Source organism: Peromyscus eremicus, chromosome 10 (genome assembly GCF_949786415.1).
Source record: "Peromyscus eremicus chromosome 10, PerEre_H2_v1, whole genome shotgun sequence".
NCBI lineage: Eukaryota > Metazoa > Chordata > Mammalia > Rodentia > Cricetidae > Peromyscus > Peromyscus eremicus.
In genome coordinates this window covers 21,510,481-21,525,913 of record NC_081426.1, presented here as the reverse complement: position 1 = coordinate 21,525,913, position 15,433 = coordinate 21,510,481, and the positions used below count along the sequence as shown (strand labels likewise).

Below are 15,433 nucleotides of genomic sequence, written 5' to 3'. Positions count from 1 at the left end.
ATCAAATATCTATTATAGTTTGTCTGTGGGCCTCCAAAACCCCTTCTTTTGAATCCCATCATCCAATGAGATGGTATTAGCAGGTGAATAAGCCTCGAAGGGGAGCCCTTGTGATAGGACTGGTGCTCTTACAAAGAGACTCCAGGGAGCTCTCTTACCATCTTCCTGCCATGAAGGCACAGCAGAGCGCAGCATTCTACAACCAGACCTAGCGGGAACACCACCTCGCGGGCATGCCGATCTTGCATCTCCAGCCCCCACAACTGCAGAAGACACAAAGCTGTGACCTTCTGCTGCCACATCTGAACAGACTGAAACAGTAGCGAGATACTTCCAGCAGCCATGAGTACACGCGGAGCAGCTTTCTTTGGGTCTAACTATTACCTCTGGTTGTAACAGCACAGAAAGAGGGGCCAGGTGGAGGAAGCAATCTCTGGAGGCTTGTCTTTAAAGGCTGTATCTTCTCGTCTCCCCTGCCCTTTCCTCTTCCTTTGCCTCCTAGATGGTGGGTCAGGAGCTCTGCCACATCCTTCTTCTAATGATCTGATGATTGCCATGAGCCAAAAGCAGTACAAACGAGGTGATCATGGGCTGCAAGCTCTGATGTCACCAGCCCCAATCACTCTTTCATCCTTTGACCTGAGCCTTTGGATACCGACTCTCAGAGTAGTCCATCTGTATGTAAGTAACCTGACTTCCATCATATAAAGAATGCCAGCTCTACAACTCCAGCAAGAGTTCTTGACCACATGTCCCTGGTCTTTGGTGGCCCCTACGCATAGCCGTCTACTTCATTACATGGCGCCTGGCTCTCATCTAGCCAATGGTGTGTCTGGTCACCATCCCCACTCCCTCCCAGGCCCAGCACTTTCATGGTATTCCATCCCATTCTCCAAAGTGTCCCTTCCTCTTCCTGCCTTGAGCCACTCACTCACTCATGAGGGAGCCACCCCATCACTCTTCTCCAGGGGAAGGCAGCAGAAGCATGACTGATGGCAAAGAGCTGTGCTGCACACTCTCAGACATCACTAGGACATACATCTCGGGGTCAAGACCGATAATCCTGTAGGAATAAACCTAACAGGGAACTCTTAACAATTCCAAAGGTTTCCGAACGTGTTCAGCTATGATCGTTTTTCTATGCCGGCACCTGAAGGAGCAGCCTTCCGAATGATTCACGCTGTGAAGAAACTTAGAAAGGTTTGCCTTGTCTACACCTGCCTGCTCACATCCAGATTTCACCTGTGTTTCAATGCCCAAAGCATTCACACTTCACCTCCGGCACCACTTCAGGTCCAGATGGATTTGAAATCCCAGGAACTCCCTCTGTTGAAATTTCAAACTCCACAGCACAGAAAGCCATGTGACTTCCCCAGTACAGGCAGGGGGGACATAAAATTGGTGTCTCTAGCATGGGCCACAGATGCCCATCTTCTCAAGTTTGGAAATGCAGTGACTGACGAGGAGGTGATGCTGGTGTGGGTAATTCCAGATACTGGTGTCTGGTGCCTTACACCAGGATGTCACTTACTTGACAAAAAGTACTACAATTTTCTTTCTCCCAGCAGGTCTGATTCTCAGTCAGTAGTTTAAAAATATAAATGACTAGGCCAGTGAGATGGCTCAACTGGTCTTCGGTGGCCCCTCCGCATACCTACTTAATGGCTACTTCATTGCATGGCTCTCTGGTTCTAATCTAACCAATGGTTTGCCTGGTCAACATCCCTGGCACCCTCCTAGGCCCAGTACTAAGGCTTTGATTAGTGCCACCAAGACTGATAACCAGAGTTTGATCCCATATACACATGCGTGCACGCGTACACACACAGACACACACACACACACACACACACACAAAATGTGGCATGCTCATCACCTCCCTGTAACACACAATAAATAAAATGTATTATTTTTAAAGTTAACAACAAAAAACATGAAAGACCAAAGAAACTTGGATGCCCACTTCTCAGAAATCAACCCAAATGGCTTCTCTCAGTAGCCCCTGGACATGATTGTCCCTTTATTCTTTATCTGCTTTGTGGGTCACCTGGTAGTCACAGTGTACACTCTGTGGGTGAACAGAGAATGTGCTGAGTAATTTGGGTGTCTATCTACAACCTGGATAACAAGCAAACCTGAACAGTGCCAGAAGGTCCATGACTCAGGCTACACAGCAAGCAGAGGCCTCCCTGGCCCGGTATGTGGCATTCCCCAGCACATATTGTAAGGAAAGGACAGAAAGCCCCAGGCCCCAGCAGTACCCACTCCCTGCTGGGCATGTCTTTCTGTATGCTGTGAATGTGTTACTCTGATTGATTGCTGAATAAAATGCTGATTGGCCAGTAGCCAGGCAGGAAGTATAGTATAGGCGGGATAAGCAGGGAAGAGAATTCTGGGAGGAGGAAGGCTGAGTCAGGAGACCCTGCCAGCCGCTGCCGCCACCATGAGAAGTGAGATGTAAAAGTACCGGTAAGCCACAAGCCACATGGCAACTTATAGATTAATAAAAACGGGTTAATTTAAGATATAAGAATTAGATAGCAAGAAGCCTGCCATGGCCATACAGTTTATAAATATCAGTCTCTGTGTGTTTACTTGGGTCTGAGTGGCTGCAGGCCTAGGTGGGATTGGAGAAAACTCCAGCTACAACTCCCAGCTTCAGTCAGGAGGCTTCCAACCAGTCCTCCACATACTACCGCTTCAAAAAGGGCCCTGATCCAAATTCACCAAGTCTGATCCTTGTAAATGCCTTCAAAACTGACATGTGCAGCTTCTGGACTATGGGGTGCAGGGTAACAGTCACCTTGTAAGCAACCACAGGGCTTTGCTGATGTAGCCATGAACATGCTGTCTCAGCCCTGCACCTCCCTGCTACAAGCAACGGCACTCACCTTCTCCATCGGCACTCATGTTCTCGTAGGAGTCCCACCGAATCAGTGGGTCCGCTGTGTTGTAGTCCACCATCACTCCCTGGTCACTGTACAGATGCTCCGATCCTGTGGGGCATGACATGTGCGTTAATCTCAGCGAAGCCCAGGGTCTCAAAACATCACGGGAAATTTTAACATGCGAGCCTTGTATTTAATGGTTCCTGCCTAAGTCTATAACAATGAGCCTAGTAAAAGAGTGATAATTTCCTAAGCAATTAGAAAGGGAGTTAAAGCTATCATGTGCCTGCAAACACACCCCTATAATCAATCTCAGAACTGGGGAGGCTAATGTGGGATGATCAGGAGGTCAGCCTAGATTACAAAGTGATTTCTGTCCCCAAATAATAACAAGGGAAAAAAAAGTTAAAATTGAAATGGTCATACGCAGGAGGCCTGGTGACAGATAGCAACATTTCACCAGAGTAGTAAAGAAAATTATTTCTTATTAAATCTATTTTCTGAAACACATAGACATTCGGTGTACTGTACTAGCAATCCTTTTTTCAAACACTTCTTCTGAAAGAAGAAGCAAACATCTGGTACAACTTCATAGATGTACGGTGAACCCTCAGGTACCCTAGCCTGCAAGGGCTCCCTCGGGAGTCACCATGGGCAAGTCATACTACCTTTTGGTCTTTCCCAAGTGAGTGCTAATGTCCCAGAGCCACTTCCTGCTTTTTTTGTTTTTGTTTTTTGTTTGTTTGTTTTTTGAGTACCTCCTGCTTATTATCCAATATGCTATTAAAAAAAAAATCATTCAAGACCAAGCTTAGTAGTAGGGCCTAGAACACACAAGGCCCCAAGCAGCACCACCATATATAATAAAAAAATCCAAGTATGTGCCAAGATGGGAGGTGTTAATACAAGCTCAGGGTCCTCAAAGCTGTCTCCAGCCTGAGTTAGGGTCTGGCTGCCCACTGCCCTGCCGGTGACCTACCTTGAATCTTCTCGGGTGTGGCCGAGAAGACCAATTCAATCTTGCCGTAGTCAGGAAAACGGTCATCTGAAAAATGAACCACATGACACTGTGTACACCCCAGTCTGCGCAAGGCCATTCCCAAAGCTTCCACAGAGCACCCTCGGGCACAGAGTGTCCACCTCTCCCTGGTTTCTCTGAGTTGTTCATCCACAGACCAACTCAGTCTTGCTTATGTTGGCAGGACCTCTGCCAGCGAGTGGGAAGAAGACCCAGAAGGACAATGCTTCTGCCAGAGGGCTTCATCCACTCACCTTTGCAGGCACTGTCCAGCTCCTCTTTCCCAAACAGCAGTCCGTAGCCCTGCACAGCTCCGGTGTGGAACTGCAGGCGGAAAATGACGTCACGGGTGGCCGAGCGGAACTTCTTGTGATAGCACTTGACCTGGTTCAAGAGGGGACGAGAAACAAGCAATGGCTGAGGGGCAGAGCTCAGCACAGAAGTGTGGATGGTGTGGCCCGGGACAGCTGTGGCCAGGAGCTCACATTGGAAATGCCTATCTGAAGATGCCGGGGGACAGATAGTCAGCACATCACTGACCATCCCCGTATGGTCCCCATGTTATCTCAACAGAAGGAAAATCCCCAAAAACCACAGCTGTTTGTCCCAGGATGGGCCACACCCTTCAGACAGGGAGCTGTGTTAGAAGACTTCCGTGGTCTCTCATCTAGATTTTAGCAGCTGACTGTGAGGATATTTCCCTTTCATCTAAAATCTCCATGTTTCCACTGAATGTGTCTTTGGTTCTCACACCATGGAAACGCAGGTTATTGCTGTCATCTTGTTGAGTATAGGCTAGAACATGGGGGGCAAAGTGGGGGCTTGGGAAATGGGGGGAAAGGGAGTCACAGACAGAGACCCAGACAGACAGACAAGCATTGGTTCTGTTTCTTTTGCCAGGTGCCCAAGGGCCCTGGAGGTAGCATTTTAAAGGAAGTACTAGAATCACATCTGTGACTCAAACAAAGGCTATGGCATCCTACCTCAGGCTATGTTGACCATCAGGGTGCAGACACTCTACATAGACCGTGACCAGAGTGTGTGCCTGGTGTGCCCTGTCCCATCTTTCTACCAAAGGCCTCCCAGCATCAGGCCATGGTGAGGAAGAGGTGTGCGGTGAAGGACCTCACTCAGGTAGCAAAGGAAGAGCCACAAGCCAGCAGTGCCCTGCCAGGGTCTCCATGGGTCCCAGGCAGACTGAGCTGGACTCACCTTTGAGACCACACAGTGCCCAGGGTGGCATACCATGCCATCGGAGACTGTGGTAGGCAGCTTGCTTATGTGGTGCAGCTACCTTCTGTCAGAGACTCTTTGTGGTGAAGGATGGCTTAAAAACACCACACCTCACAGATGTCAATGGAAAGCAGGGTACCAATCGTCAGCATCCATCACCCAGGCAAGAGAATGTGCAGCTGACAGCTCAGTCATCCTCCTACCATGGAAACCATCCCAGAAACTCCAGAAAGCAGAAGGCCAAGAAGCCTAGGCAGGAAGGCTGGGAACCACAACCCCTGGGCAGACCCAGAACTTGTTTACATTGTGCTATCTACCAGGAAACAGTCTGATAAAGCAACAAAAAGGTATAAATAAGCCTACAAGGGATGCTCCTTGTTGACAAACACGCACGGGTTCCTCCCAGCCCCACCTCTGCTGGGCTGCAGACAAGGGCCCCAATCTCCAGTGGTCTTGACATAGCAAATTTGCAGCTATCTATGGAGAATCAGGAATGGAATCAAGAGCCCTGCTTGCTTCCCAATAAACACTGGCGTGCTGGCCCCAAGTCTTCTACTCCCTCTTACAGAGTTCTTAACTCTTCAGCAGGACTCAAACCCAAGATTTGTCCTTGGAATCAAAGACATTCTTCCAGAGTGTTCTTCTGAGCCCTCGTGTCTCACACTGACTTACCCTTCAAATGCTTCAACCCTCCTAGCCAGGGGTGATTCCACATTGCTCTCCAATAAGGTCCTGTGCCCTCTCACCCTGTCCTACTCTCCACTGGCTGCCTTGGAAGATGAGAAGTAACCAGGGTCAGGGTGGGGGTGGGAAAGGAAAAGCAAAGGCCCTTTCAAGGCAGTCTTGCTCTCTAACTGTATACATAGTTAAGAGAAGAAAAATTTGAAGAACAACTCTCAGGAAGTCCGGGCAAGCAGGGGACATAGATCTGGCTGGGCCCAATCAAGCATATGCATGAGAGTGAGTGAGGACTGCTAGGAAGAAGCGGCCTGTGGACCTAGCTGGTGAATACAGGGGCATCGGGAGATCCCAGTCCCAGCCACAGGGTGATACAATGCAGCCATAGTTGTTTCTGTTCTCAGTGGGTTCTGTTCCCTTCCACTCACCCAAGTCACTACTATTCTTATCCTGTGGCCACCTCCCTAGACCTTCCCTCTTCCCCAGACCGTTTCTGGGGCTAGGTGTCCTGAGCATACCTTCTACTCTGGCTATCACTCAGCTACACACAAACACTTTGACTCATAACCCAGGCATCCCAACTCTGTCCAAGCCAGGCGTGGGAGGAAAGCGATAGGTATCCACAGGTTGGGCGGCTCTCAAGCACCTGGGGCTTAATGTGTCTACTGCATGCAAATTCTTATTTGTCACATCACAAGGTCTCAAATACTCCTGGGACTGTCGACAAGAGCCATCTGTCACTCAACAATGCTGTGCTGCATTCCCGTGACCTCTCCTGTAGGAATTCAGACGCCTCCATCACATACACGCTTCCTGCTTCTCACTGAATTTACATGGGCCAGTGGGAGCAACAGCATTGCCCCATCTCATCAACTCATGAACATCTGGAGAAATCTCAGGACTTCCCCTCTCTCAGGACTCCACACAGACCCCACCAACACAACAGGTCAGACTTTGAAAAGAGGCCTCCCATTAACCAAGACTCTGATCTGGTGACCTCTGGCACCCACAAGAAGGTCCACCCAATGTCAGTATTAGTCTTTATAGCATCTGCGGTCAAAGATCAGAACTGTGTTCTGCATGCTGAGTAGAAAGGACAACATTGTGCTTGACATGGGGTCCCAGAGGCAGCTCTTTAGGACAGAAAGCATTTTATAAAGATTACTAAGAGGCCTGAGACCCCGCTTTGGTCCTCAAGCTTTAACTTGAGTCTCCACAGAATATTTCTAGACTACTCCAGTCTTCCCCTTCAGATTTTCATTTGAAACAGTTCAATGTGGTGGTCACAGTTTTGTGGTAAGCACCATATTGAATGAGGAGGACAGACCATCATCAGCTGTCACGGATTCTACCTTGGGTGCATAAGAACATCTGTACTAAACTCCTCAGGGATGTTCAACCTCTCAGGGCCTTTCACTCTCTAGCTGTAAGATGGACGGCAGAGTATACAGCTACTAAGTATTAGGACAGCATGCAAATCTACCTCTCTGTGACAGCTCCATGATTATATGCACACTATCCCATCTATACTGCAGACTACTGCATACCTGCATACTCAATCAACCTCAGAACACACACACACACAGGCTTTTTCCTCATAGCCATTCCCTAAACAATATAGAGGACTGTTTACATGGTACTTCCACTGCATTAGCAGGTGTGGTGAACATTCTAGAGATTGTTCTAAGTATGTGGCAAATGTACATGGGCTGTATGCAAACACTTAGCTGTTTTATACGGAACGTGAACATCTTCAGGTGTTCGTATCCAGGCAAGTCTTAGGGCTAATCACACATACACGTTGATAAATAAGCAGGTATGTGATACTATTTAATAATTAACTTAATTAGGATAAGTTTCTGCAGAGGGGTTCTTGGTGCTCAAACCAACTGTTAGTGGTGACGGCCATGGGAAGGTCTGTGTGGGTTTTTCCCTTGTTGTATGAGTAAACAGTCTGGAACCCTTGACCTGATTTTGCTTCCTTACAGTTGCATGAAGATACATTTGCACCTGCAACTGGACGCCAGGATGATGGAGTCCGGGACTAGGTGAAAAGCTGAGTCCTCCAAGCTAAAGTCGAGTACCTAAGTCAAATGTGCATGTAGCACATGCCTGTAATCTCAGCATATAGAAGGCTGAGGAGGAACAATGCCTGAACTAGACAAGTCAGCTCTGAAAGACAGTTTCCACCCTCCTCCCCATGTGCCAAGCACTGCCAAGTGAGACCCCAAAGTCCTCTAACATCCTCTAAGCAAAACAATCAGAGGACTAGAGCATCCCCCAAGAGAAACAGAAGTCCGACTTTGGTCCAGCTCGGCTTGGTGGGACTCTCTAGGCTAAAGGTCAAAGACAGCTGCCATGATGTGATGCCAGATGCTCACACACGTGTGGTTTCAGGTGCTCACAACACTGTCAAAGTCGTGAACAAAAAGCAATGAAATGTGAGCAGACACTGGCTGCAACAACGACACAGCTGAGACCGTGGTGCTGAACGACAGCACGGATGAAGATCTGACCCAGCTCTAGGTCCACAGCATTAACCAGGGGAAAAAAGAAAATGGCAAAATAACGCAGTCGGACATACGACAGCGATCCATCCCCGGGGCCTCTGCTGGGGCAGCTGAGGAGGGACAGTTCCACTCTCCCTCATCATACGTACGCACGTGCCCACTGTAAGAAACAACAAACAACGGTGCTATTTGTGCAACTTCTTGAGGAGGCTTTACCTGTGTTCACAAGCCCAGTCACTGGTCACGGAGCCAGCAACCATAAAGACAAAGTACAAGTGGCTGTGGTTCGCCCAGGCAGGGCAGCAAGATGGAGCATGCCAGATGGAAAGATGTTTACAAGCCCCGGACCAAGTGCCGAGCCGGGGAGGGGGCAAGCTGGCTCAAGTCCCAGGCTCCCTGCCAGGTTCCTGGCGGGCCTGGAGCAGTGTGAATTCCTGAGCAGGTTACATAAGCTACAGGCAAGCCTCCCCAAGGAAGGGCCTTCTTGCACCTGACCACAGCGTACTTTGTGGCAGGGTCACAGAATCTGACCTTTCGTGAAAGGCACGCTTTGTAAAGACAGTTGGGTGGGTTGTGCCACGGAGAAAGGTCAGAGGGATGGCCCAAAGCAGATACATCAATGTCAGCTTCGCTGTCTCCAGTGACAGCGCCATCTGCTGGTCACGAGTCAAAAGCTAATAGAGGATTCTGTTTCCCAAGAAGAGTTTCCCAATCACTTATAGCTGATTCTGGCCATTCTTTCTTGGGGACCATCCTTGCTAATCTTTGCCAACCTGTCTCGATGCAGGAAAAAAACAGGCAACTGTAACTGCACACAGGTAAACACGCACTGAAACGAAGGAGGATGCTGACTGACTTAAGAGGACAAGGTGTCTCTAGATGAAATAAGATGAAGGACCATCAGGGAAGCAGCACTTCATCAATACAACACAAGGACGGCTCTAGACACACATTTTGTGCCCCTGGCAGGCCTTTCCACGTCGTGGTGGCTGCCACACCCCTTAGGAGCCACGAAACAGCCCGCACACCTGAGCTTCACACATCTCCCCACCTGCAGCCTGTGGGCTTGTACACTCCTCCCACAGCAGGACACATCCGGCAGGAATGGGCAGAAATAAAGGCCAGCGCCCAAGGGAGAACCACAGGGCTGCCTCATGCTCTGAATGTCTGTGTGGTTCATTTAGAGATGGGCAAGGCTGCCAGGGAGGAATGTGGGTGAGTCCTGAACTGCCAGACCTCAGAACACAGGATTGATGATGGTAACGGCATGGCTCACTCCCCCGGGAGTATGGCCAGCAGAACGTGCTGCAGCATCTCTTCCTTCCCGAACTCCTCAGGTGGGACCAGCAGCAGGGGGTTTTGAGCTATGGAGCAAGGCAGGCTGCCCAGACTCCAGTCTGAGAGGTGACTGGGACACCCGATCTTACACCATCTGGGCTGAGCACAGCCCACTAGGTATGCCGTAGTCACTCACATCTGACAGGGAAAGGGTCTCTTCCACTCTGACTGGACCTCAGCTCATTCTGTACACACACTAGCCTGAGTTAGTTATCTGTCTGCCCACTCGGCTAATCCAGCACTTGGAGTCTAAGCTCTGGTAGTAGGCCCTGAGCATGTCGCTACAAATCTCTTATACCACTCAGTTGGGGCCAAAGGCTCCAGGAACTTGTTTACCAGTGAAAGCTAGTGATAAACCCCAGAGAAGGTGTCACCAAGAGCACTGGAGCACTGGAGCCTACTGTCACTCATACCACACACTGGAGCACTGGAGACTACTGTCAATCATACCACACACTGGAGCACTGGAGACCACTGTCACTCACACCACACACTGGAGCACTGGAGACTACTGTCAATCATACCACACACTGGAGCACTGGAGACCACTGTCACTCACACCACACACTGGAGCAATGGAGACTACTGTCAATCATACCACACACTGGAGCACTGGAGACCACTGTCACTCACACCACACACTGGAGCACTGGAGACTACTGCCAATCATACCACACACTGGAGCACTGGAGACCACTGTCAATCATACCACACAATGGAGCACTGGAGACTACTGTCAATCATACCACACACTGGAGCACTGGAGCCCACTGTCAATCATACCACACACTGGAGCACTGGAGCCCACTGTCAGTCATACCACACACTGGAGCACTGGAGACTACTGTTATTCATACACACTGGAGCACTGGAGCCCACTGTCAATCATACCACACACTGGAGCACTGGAGACTACTGTTATTCATATGCACTGGAGCCCACTGTCAATCATACTATACTAAGGTATATGCTCACTTGTGAGTGAAATGATGTCCTATCATATTTACAAATCAAAAGCCTCAAGACCTCAGAATGACATTTTTATGAAGGGCATTTAACCAAAACTGTCGGGATTGGTTTGGATGAACTGCAACTAGTGTCCTTGTAAGAAATGGTTAAGACTCAGGGAAGGACAGTCATGTGGAAATGACACTGATAAGATCACCTACCTATGACACACATCAGGAAAGACCAACCAACCCTGCTAATACCCTGACCTTGGACTTCCACCTCCAAAACCAAGAGAAAAGAAATCCTTGTGTAAGTCGCCTAGTGGGTGAGTGTCCCTTCATCATGGCAGTTTTGGCAGAATACCACAGGCTAAAAGTGCTTTTAGATTTCTGACAGTGAGTTGACCTCTTAGCAGTCACTGCTATGAACTGCACAGGGAAAAATTACACTCTGTGATGGAAAAATACTCTCGCCAGATGCCATGTCTCCCTCTCCCTATCTGATAACACTGCAGAAAGTAAGTGCCGAGTACACACACACACACACACACACACACACACACAAAAAAAAAAAAAAAAGAATTATAAACACAGGAAGCATAGATCAAGTCATAACGCAATCCTAAAAATATTCCATGGGAGGAATGAAAAGGGGTGCAGGAAGGAAATCGTCTTATCAAAAGCAAGTATCTCTTGTGGAAAGCTCTAGAACCTCCTGTGTGTCAGCACTTTAATGGAAGTGAGTCATCCACAAGGCGCTGTCCTGCAGCATGAAGTTCACTTCCAGACATTATGCTCCCCAATTCTCCAGCATGGCTGGCTTCTTCTCCACCAGGGCACACCTAGGACACTGTCCCGCTGTCACGCCACGCCCTACACCCATGGATTAGCCATCCTCACTTCTTACAGAGAGTTACCTGCAGCTTGCCTGGAGCAGCACTACTAAGGGCAAGGAGAGAACCAGCCTGGGGCAGGAGGGAGAAAACTGGACTACTAGTTCAAAGGCTAGAGCTAGTCTGGAGAAGGCTCTGCTCCAAAGGGCCGTAACAGGCCCATGAGTTCCACGGCTATCATGGGTAGAGTGGATGCCACCACTGAATGGTCTGTGCACAAATCACCCTTCTCTAAGCCTGGATTACACAGAAAGAAGACCAGGAGGTCCAGGGCCTAGTCAGAGATGAGCAGAAGATCCTAGCAAGAAAGCACAGAGAAGCTCCTGAGAGGCCGGATGCCTGGCAGGCAGCAGCCAGGGCAAGCGGGGAGATGCCAACCTGTGCTGTGGGCTAACTTTGTATCCCCTAAACCCCATGGGGCAGTATGAGAATGTGGGAGCTCTGGGACAGGATGCGGTCAGGAGGCCAAGGCCCTGTGAATGCCACTAACTCCCTCTGAGATTCCAGACCCTTTCCTGTAGTGAGTACATAGGGACACAGTGCCCATATAAACAAGAAACCAGATCCCCACTAGATATAGAACCTGCCAGCCCTGGACATTGGACCTCCATCCTGCAGAATCATGAGAAAGAAGGTTCTGTTGCCTGTAAGCTCCTGTGTAAGTACCCGTGAGCACCCATGTAAGCACTGTGTAAGCATCTGTGAGAATCCATGTAAACACTCACCCATGTAAGCACCCCAGTGCAACAGTATTCTACGGCAGTAGTCTGAACAAGTGAGGCTAGCCAGGGAACTAGCAAGAAGAGGCGGGGCCTGTGCCCACAACACTGCCAATCAGAACAGACCTTCTGTTCTGGATACAAACTCAGCACAAGCCTCATACTTAAACTCAACGGCAACATACTTCAAAAAGCCCTCCCTCCCTGCCATGCCCTGGTCTCTCAGTCCCAGCAGTTCTCTCACCACAGCTCTCCAAAGGGTCAGCTCCTGGCCTCCATGCCTGGCAGTGCTCTATGGTCAGTGGAACATCCAGGATAAGCCCCCTGGCTCCTGGGAGCATCCCAACACCCACTGCTACCCACTTTCTGCTTCTAGAAACGTCTCACACTAGGTTGCTTCTAGTTCTGAGGCCAGCACTGCTCTCCAAGGTACCTTGTGCTCACTGAGGCTGCTGCTGTCCCTGCCTTGATCTCTCCATTTCAGTGACTACGGAAACTTGTACGCAGAACCTCACAAGTCCTATGAGCTGGGGGGGGGGGGGCCACACAGTGTGGAAATGTCCTACATGGTATCGTGGCACTGATCCCCACCCTGACTCAATGCCTCCCTTACCACAGGCCTGACCACCATCACCCCAAATAACACCTAAGAGCATCCCCAAATGGCATCAACTGGACTTGGAAGTGCAAGTTGGAAATTAAACTTTTATGAAGGTTTAATACCACCAATTCAAACTTCCTGCAAAGGACCAGAGCAGTACAGCCCCTGAGGTGAATGGCCTCAAACAGTCTGCTTATAAACATAACTCAACAGCATGTCATCAACATGTGGTAAGAACTGCCTCCAGGTGGCCCCTAGATGTCCATCCACATCATCATTTACCTAGCCAATTGGTAAATGGCAGCAGTCCTCAGGAGCACTTTCTTGAGCTGGAGCAGGAGCCAGCTCCACAGGGACACACAGGGCCAGAACAGGCCAAGTCCAGGCATGCCCACCAGTAAACATCTCCCTCACCCATGCCGAGCTCCATTCCTTCCCTGTGCCACCCGATTTTTCTCCGAATCACCTCAGTGACCAAGTGTTACCTCCCACCCAGAGACCCTCTAAACCACCCCACATCTCTTGCCCAGAGCCACTTTCCACTGGCCACAGTGCATAGAATGTTTACTGGGGAATGTGTTCTGCCTGTGTTGCCCACTATGGAACACATAGTGTAGGGTACGGTGCTTACGCAGGGCTCCTCTAGAGGGCAGAGGGGATGGACAATTAAGGTTGAGTGACCACCGCTCTGATAGTGACAAAGGCTTGAAATGCATCAGGATGACATGACGTTGTCTGTCTCCCATCCTGTCACCCCCATGCCCACCTGTCAGGCACTGTCCTGGAAGGTTGTTCCTTTCATGCTCACAAAACTTAAGCATGGTCCTCACTAGGCAGAGGCCACAGCCCCCCAAAGAAAAGGGTCAGGTATCCCTTTCCAGCATGATGAGCTTCCTCCCAAAGGCAGACATGTAAAGGACGGCACTACCAGGAAGCATGGGGAAAAGCTGCCATGACCTTCTGGAGCCATGCTCTTCCAGCCTAGCACCTCAATGACTCACAGGTATGTCACAGGCTCCCCTGGCCTATGCAGCATCTCCGGGTTCTCTTCTACAATGGAGCCTATGTCGTCCAGAGGCACCTCCAGGACAAAAAAAAATCACTCTGTACTTCTGTCCTTCCTGTGTCCAGTGCTAAGACTGGAAACCAACCAACCAATTAACCAACCAACTAACCAACCAACAAACCAACAACAACAACAACAACAAAAACCCAAATGCAAGGAAAAAAAAAGACAACTGAGTAAAAATTAAAAATTTGATGACAAGAAGAGAGGAAAGAAGCGAGATAAAGAGGAGAAGAGAAAAAAAGAGGGAGGGAAGGAGAGAAGACAAAGGAGGTGACAAGAAGGAGGAAGGCAGCTGGAGGGGCGAGGAAGCACTTCCCAGGACCCAGCTTCTGCACCTTCACTCTCTGGTTGCAGAAGAATCAGAAGCTCCCAGCTCACCAACACAAAGCGCAGAGGGAGGTTTAGCATTGCTTTTCCAGGGAGTGAGGAGCTGCACCCCAGCCTCCAGTCATCCTCCACACCTCAGTTTTTCCACCATTCCCAGGGCTCAGAGAGAGGTATGAGTGTCAGTATATCTGTCCTTGAAAACAGGGAGGTGCCCACTCCCGGTGAGCTGTTCATAATAAAATGCAACACAAACTCCTAAATCACCCACCATCCATCTCAACAAAGTAGGTCTGCCAAGACCAAGAAAAGATCATATCTAAATGACTCTACACATGTTAGAAGCTGTACATATGCCTTGCAGGCTTTCAGACAAAACCTTTCCTGAAATTCCTTTACACGTAGAGGTTCTTCTGTATTCAAGACAGACAGGAGGTGAAAAAGTAATGTTTAATCTCCTCCAAGAACAAAATTATCTGGAGAAATCACTGTTTTGATCATTAGTCACGCTGTAACAATACAAGTTATATGGTGCACTTTGGCTCTTGATGTTATACTCTGGGAGGCCTGGGATCACACAGGTCAGGGAGTGGGATGCTCAAAAGGGCTGTGGGACCACTGAGTGGGATCACTGCATAGCCCAGCAGCTCTGTTATAAAAGATGGTCAAGGACAAAGATCTGTCACCATTACTAAAACATTTTTACTCACAAATTAAAGCCCTTAGGGTGATGGCTCTTTCTCTTCTCCCATTGGTTAGTACTTTCTTTTCTTTGAGAAGGAGGTCATAAACTGGGTGATATTTTTTTTTCCTAAGGCAAAAATCTATTTTCCTTCAGGGTCACTATCCTGGGTGGCTGAGGACAATGGCTACAGCACATGGGTACTCACCATGATGTCGCCCTTCAGCAGCTGGGCTGGCTCTATGGCAATGCGGATCCTGCTGGGGTTTTCAGGGCCAACGTTGCTTCAGAGGAACAAGAAAGCAGATCATTATACAGTCCCGCAATTTCATGACCACGGGAGTACAAGCTGAGAAAATGGCTAGAATTTGCACAAACAGCCCAGATCCCAAGTTTGGAGGCTTTACCTTACGGAAATGAGTCAAGAGGTTCGAGAGAGCTCTGAGTTGGGGGGAGTTATTCTAGCATCATCATAGGCCCAGACTGGAAAAGTCATGCTCAGGGAGGCCTCAGCCAGGAGGAGGGCCAAG

The 15,433-nt window shown here is 49.2% G+C and overlaps 1 protein-coding gene across 1 annotated transcript in view; it reads right to left on the bottom strand.

Moving 5' to 3' along the window:
- The window catches only part of Tns3 (tensin 3), a 146,335-nt gene that overhangs the window by 78,290 nt on the left and 52,612 nt on the right, over positions 1–15,433 (bottom strand). Inside the window, exons 10-13 of the mRNA XM_059275458.1 lie at positions 15,112–15,187; positions 4,161–4,290; positions 3,868–3,933; positions 2,892–2,996 (exon numbers count right to left, since the gene is read on the bottom strand). Coding sequence (XP_059131441.1) covers positions 2,892–2,996; positions 3,868–3,933; positions 4,161–4,290; positions 15,112–15,187 — 377 coding nt within the window. The remainder of the gene's footprint in view (positions 1–2,891; positions 2,997–3,867; positions 3,934–4,160; positions 4,291–15,111; positions 15,188–15,433) is intronic.